At 39.8% G+C, this 6149-nt stretch overlaps 2 protein-coding genes across 2 annotated transcripts; both read right to left on the reverse strand.

Annotated features, from left to right (window-relative positions):
* Window positions 1-699: 699 nt before the first annotated feature.
* On the reverse strand, window positions 700-2666 carry bcl10 (BCL10 immune signaling adaptor). The gene is made up of 3 exons (XM_056742613.1): window positions 2420-2666; window positions 1527-1815; window positions 700-1414 (listed from the first exon to the last, which is right to left on the reverse strand). The coding sequence occupies exons 1-3, from the start codon at window positions 2468-2470 to the stop codon at window positions 1011-1013; spliced, it is 744 nt and encodes a 247-aa protein (XP_056598591.1). The 5' UTR covers window positions 2471-2666; the 3' UTR covers window positions 700-1010.
* A 140-nt stretch (window positions 2667-2806) lies between these two features.
* On the reverse strand, window positions 2807-6149 carry exosc4 (exosome component 4). Its single transcript, XM_056742614.1, has 3 exons — window positions 5918-6149; window positions 4406-4612; window positions 2807-4284 (listed from the first exon to the last, which is right to left on the reverse strand). The coding sequence occupies exons 1-3, from the start codon at window positions 6086-6088 to the stop codon at window positions 3925-3927; spliced, it is 738 nt and encodes a 245-aa protein (XP_056598592.1). The 5' UTR covers window positions 6089-6149; the 3' UTR covers window positions 2807-3924.

Genomic DNA, 6149 nt, shown 5'->3' on the forward strand with positions numbered 1-6149 from the left:
AAAACACATCTCTTCCGTCGGCACCTGACCGATCATTTCTGATTTCTATATCTTTCTACTCTATCTGTGAAAAAAAAAAAAGGTTTGTAGACTGTAGTAGGCTTTGTGAGACATGTTTTTGTTGCACTTATGCATTTTGTTGTCCTAATGTTTGACCCAATTGCTTCCATTGTTTACCCCAATTGTAAGTCGCTTTGGATGAAAGCGTCTGCTAAATGACTAAATGTGTAAATGTAGAAACAGCACTCGGTTCAACATTCTACCACTACCCAGAGTTAAGGTAAGTGTTAGTTAGTAAGTGTTGTATACTGGTCAGAAAATCCTTGTTTTTTTTACTGCAAATTGCTGTCAGTGATTGTGACCATTCATGCATGTGTACAGAACACGTTTAAATGTACAATTACAAAAGTAGTATAAACGCAAACAATGCCATCCCTATGCCCATTTTTACACTGTAAAAAAAGTTCAGGGCTCAACTAATTGGCAGTATAATGTCTATTGACATTTTCCAATCGGCTCAGTTCAGGTTTTATAGATGTATCATTATGGGGGTCCTTTAACACAGTGGTTCTCAAACTGGGGTGGCCAACATGGATCGAGGGGGACCCTGATCTTGAAATATAGAAATGTATCATCAATTTTATGTAATCAATCGTCAGGAAAATAAGTCCACCAACCAAAGGAACGGATGCTCTCCAGCATTGTATAACTAAATATGTTTTATTAAAATTATAAGTTTAAGATTTTAAGTCTTTATTTGGGGGGGCTCAAAGTGATGGCCCCTTCACAAAGGAAAACATTTGAGGCGCACTGCTTTAACAGATGTCGGTAAAATTGACTGAACCAACTGAAAAATTGAGATGCAATAATTTTTGAGACATTTTTGAGTTGGAGAGGAATGAATTTCTTTTACAGTGAAAGTAGTAACCAGTGAGCCCTTCGACTCTCCCTTTGAAGTTGAAGAATGTTCACGCTGTGAAGGGACGTGAGATGACAGGGTGAGAGTTACACTAGGGCACGTGTGGGGACAGAGAGCGTGAGCGCAATGGCTGGAAATTCACATCCCCGCTGCTTCCCGTGCTCCCACAAACCCCCGCATCTATATCCGGGACCTCAGCATCAGGCTCCTCTGGAAGTGGTGGCGCTCCGGGGTCACCGGGTTTGGGCAGGTTTGATGACATTGTAGAGGACACGTTCATACTCCCAGTACCTCCACAGACTGACAGAGCCTCGTTCCCTCGGCCTGATCCGAAGCGCAGGTTAAAGGATCCTGTGGCGACAGAGGCCGACGGGCTTCCTTCCCCTTCAGGGTGGTAACACATAGTGGAGAATTTGTCATTGTCAATGTCCATCTTGGAGAGGTCATTTGTGGCTGCTTTCGTGGCGGTATACAATGAGCTGACTGAGGATCCAACTGCAAAACACGGAAATATCACAAAACGTCACAATTTATAAAACGTTTCCAATTTAAAAAAAGTCTCTTGCTTCTACACCAAATCTCGCAGAGCTCTTCTCGCAGTTTTTACCTTTAATAGCATCCAGTCGTTCGTTTTTCACACGCTGCACCTCGTCTGTAATCTTTGCGATGATGAAGTTCATGGTGCGACCCCACTTTATAGACTCAATGAGCATGTCTAAACCCCGCGGGTTTTCCGCAAGGATGTCCAGCAGCTTGCTGGTCCGTCTCCCTCTGGTGGTCCTGCAGCTGATCTCCTCTGTGTCCTCTCTGGTGAGGATTTTCTTGGACCGCAAAAAATCGAAATGTCGCTCCGCAATGACCTTATCAACCAAGTACGCCCGCAACCTCTCTATGGCCTACATTGAAAAGGCAAAACGGAGGTGAAACTTGTGACTTTATTAAACATTTATTAAAGGCTCTCAGGAATAGACTACTTGATTCTTTAGTCAATCGCATCAGTTTGTACAGTAGTCACTTATATGTGAACTCAGGTTGCAACAAATAAGACAAATTTTGTGAAATAATGATACATTTGCTGGGTTACACTTTATATTCATCCTATATGGGAACTAAACATTAAAGGAAGTAAAACATTTCTGCAGCATTTTCTTGGAAAGAAAGTGCTGCGTTCCTATTAAGAGTTGCCCCGCCCTCAAACTCTCGCTATTGGCTGGGAATTCGGCCTCCAAATACTCCGATTGGCTAACATGGCCGGGTCGTGCTTACACAGTTGTATGGGGTGCCACAAAAGCAAGATTGTTTTAAGCCGTTTAAATATACAATTTATCCCCTTTTATATCTTATTCCACAGAAGTCTTTTACATTTATACTCAGAAAAGTCATCAAAAATAATCGCACAGGACATCCACTGTTTGTTTTAAATACCTGTCAGTGTCAGACTCGACGCACCTGTGATCTGCTCTGTTAGGTGTGACGTTATTGAACACACACGATACTTACTTCTTTCTTTATTTCAGCCATTTCATCTTCCGTCAGGTGAGTCCCGTCCATCACGTCTTTTGCTCTGTCGTGTGCCGCTTCCGGTTAAACTCAAAGTACGGATATATCTTACAGCACGGAGACGAAAAAGTGTGAAATAGTTTGTCTATAAAGCGTTACGTTAGTGGCAAAATGTTCGATTCTGGCATATGCTCGTGTTAAAGTGAAGGGGAACTACCTACTTTATCTAACTTCCTTACTGAGCACGTTCTTACGTCATAAGCCACGCCCATTACGTATCAGATAGGAAGCGATTTTCTTTTCCTGACAAGTGTCTCACGTGGCAGATTTGATTTCTTGTTATTGTTTTACGCAGTAAATAAGTGTGGAAGCACGAGTCAATCTGAATATAGTCAACCAATGTTTATTTGTCATTTATTAGATTGCTTATTGATAAATCGTTCACAAAGTAATAGGGTTTATTATCTTATATTTGTTAACTGTACAGTTGCCAAAATTGAGTTTTTCATCTATGATGCCTTCAGCTGGAATAAGACAGATTCTATTCTGTATTTAATGTTTTCTATTTATCACACTGCAATCTTGATCATTCATTACTTTGCAAAGTGAGACTAATGTATCTTGGATTATGTCCTGGACATTTACAATGTGAATGGTCATGTGCTGCATAATATGGGATTTATCTCCAGCATTATATCTTGTATTCTATTAAATCACCTTAGAAATGCTGAACATGAAAGACGTGTTTGGCTTTAATGATTCTGTCTAGACAACACTGAAGAGTCACCATACAAAGCATAAAGGTTAATCTGGGTTGTTGACATGACACGGCATCTTCACTGCCACACAAGATACATAAATATAACTATTATTGAAAGCTATGATCATTAAAAACGCAGTAAATGTTTTATCATTTCTTTGTCTTGTAACTGTTGTTATAAAAAAAATCTGCCTAAAATAGCATTCAGGTCATTTATACTCTTTATTTCATGTAAAACAACACTTTATGAAAAACTTAATAGTGTATTAAGCGTTCAACGTTAATGTTTAATTTGATCTAGAAAACAAAAATGCAACTATTTAACAAACAAAACATTTCATGACAATTTGATAAAACCAAGAACACTTTGTCATAAAGTGAATACAATTCAAGAGACTTTGACGTCTCATCCAGCACAGATGTGGGCTTCCAGAACAAACCTGCGTTCATGCAAAGCCTTGTTTGTGGTAAAACATCCTTTTTTTTTTTAAGTTTACTGAACATTAATTCTAGTAGGGCTGTCAAAGGATTATTCGCAAGTAATGGTGTGCAAATAAAAGTTTTGTTTTTGCATAATATGTGCATGTGCAATAATTATGTATATACAAGTACACACACATGCATGCATCTATCATTTGAAGAAAAATATACATAAATAAAAACATTTATATTTTGCACACCATTAGTCACGAATAATGACTATTACTCGTTATCCAAAGCGTCAGTCTGAAAGCTGCTCTCCTCCTCAGTCCCTGGTTAGAACCGAAACCTCCTTCAGATGTTGGCTCACAACACTATCCAGGACTTTACTAAGACCTTTACACGCCGTCATGGCCGCCTCAATTAACGTGTCCAAGTGGTCCTGATGGAGACGGGCGTCCATCTGCAGCAGAGCTATGTTCCCGCTGCGGGGCAGCAGAGCCAATGACAGCGATGTGCCTCCTCCGCTCTCCTCTACGTGACAAAGATCGGCCAGCGGTGTTTCTTCCACAAAGCCGGCGGTGCAGGCGCACACATAGTCACGCATGGGGATGCCAGCGTCCACCAGAGCCAAAGTGGCAGCGTTTACACATGCGCTGTAGTTTCCACCATCTGCCTGCAGAATCTGAAGAACAGGATGAGATGTTTTATGCATAACACATACAAGATACATTATATTAGACACGGGTAGCCTTGACTGTATTAGTAAATAAGTCTTTCTTATAATGATATGGTAGTGTACACACCTTTACATAGATGTCGATTTGTGATCGTGGATAGAGCTGAGTAAGAACCGCCGCTTCGAAGGTCTGTTTCAAGTGAAGGCTCATCTCGCTGGACTTGCGGTCACCGTGTGGACGTCTCTTCCTCTCCGCCGTGCTGAACGTGGCCATGCTGTACTGACAGTTAATGACTGCACGGTCATGCAGGGACTTACTGCGGGAACCCCGTGTCTTGAGGGAGAACATTTAAAGTAAATAAATGTAGTTACTTATTTTAGCGGCTTTATTTAAGTTCCTGTAGTTTCAAGGGATACTTCACCCAAAAATGAACATTCTGTCATCATTTACTCTCCTTCAAGTTGTTCCAAATCTGTGTAAATGTCTTTACATTTACATTTAGGCATTTGGCAGACGCTTTTATCCAAAAAGCTTTATCCTATACATTTTACATAGGTATTTGCAATCCCCTGGGATCAAACCCACAACCTTGCGTTGTTAACACAATGCTCTTACCACTGAGCTACAGGAAAGCTTTGTTTGATGAATACAGAGAAAGATATTTGGAAGAATGCTTATAACATACAGATTTTGCCAACCATTAACTCCCAAAGTAGGAAATATAACTTCATAATGTTTTTTTGTTCTGTTGAACACAAAAGAAGATATTTTGAAGAATGTATGACAGCAAACAGTTCTGGGGCACTTTTTAATACCATTGTATTATGTTTTACTATGGGAGTCAATGGGGGGCAAAATCATTCTTCCAAATATCTTTCTCTGCGTTCATTAGCACAAAGACATTAACACAGGTTTGGATGAAACTCGAAGGTGAGTAAATGATGACAGAATGTTCATTTTTGGGTGACGTATCGCTTTAACTGTGAAATAGATGCGGTCATCAGCGCAGACTACATGAGTTTGAAACACCAGGAATTACAAGTACTGAAAAACACCAGATACACTGTTTACAAAAGCATCGACCAAAACAATGCATTCAGTAGATGTTATAGTGACTTCTGCAGACTCTGTCGAAGAAATAACTGTTGAAAATGTTAAAACAGAACAGAGGAAAACAAACTTTTGATGTTAGTAAAACAAACATCAGTAACAAAGTTATTTTATTTATATAGTTTTCCTACAAACGTCATGATTAAAATTGTTGACTGTGTCACTTTATAAGGGATGTAAAACCCGTTTATCACATTATGTGCAAACGTTGAGAAATAAAAGCAACACAAACCATCACAGAAATTCTGATGTATTCATCATAATAACATCAAAAACGAAACTATAACAGTGTTGACTATGGTAATGTGTTGAGTTTAGTGGGTGTACAGATATTTATAATCTAACTGAAAAGCCCTAAACACAAAATATAAAGAAATATTAGTTTTCAAAACTTTCATTGACAAACACAATATGGTTTATAATCTTAACGTAATAGTAATAGAAACGATTAGATTGTTTTGTTTTTCTCCAGTCTGATTTGAATATAATTCATGATGACGGAGCGCGAGGACGCGCTGAACATCTCACCTCGTGCGGACCATAAACCACCGCGAGCGCTTTTGTGTTTCCCTGCTCCAGATAAGCGGACCCGTCGGCTTGAGCAAACACACTCATGCGGGCCTGAACTTTACGCAGCTCGGAGGCTTTTCGTCCATCTAGTCTGTATCCCTGATCTGACAGCAACTCAAGACCCGCCATGACCGCGGACTTCTACTCAAACACGAATTCAACAGGAAAACAGCGTGAGTTGAACGCAAAG

Source organism: Triplophysa dalaica, chromosome 3, assembly GCF_015846415.1.
Source record: "Triplophysa dalaica isolate WHDGS20190420 chromosome 3, ASM1584641v1, whole genome shotgun sequence".
Classification (NCBI taxonomy): domain Eukaryota; kingdom Metazoa; phylum Chordata; class Actinopteri; order Cypriniformes; family Nemacheilidae; genus Triplophysa; species Triplophysa dalaica.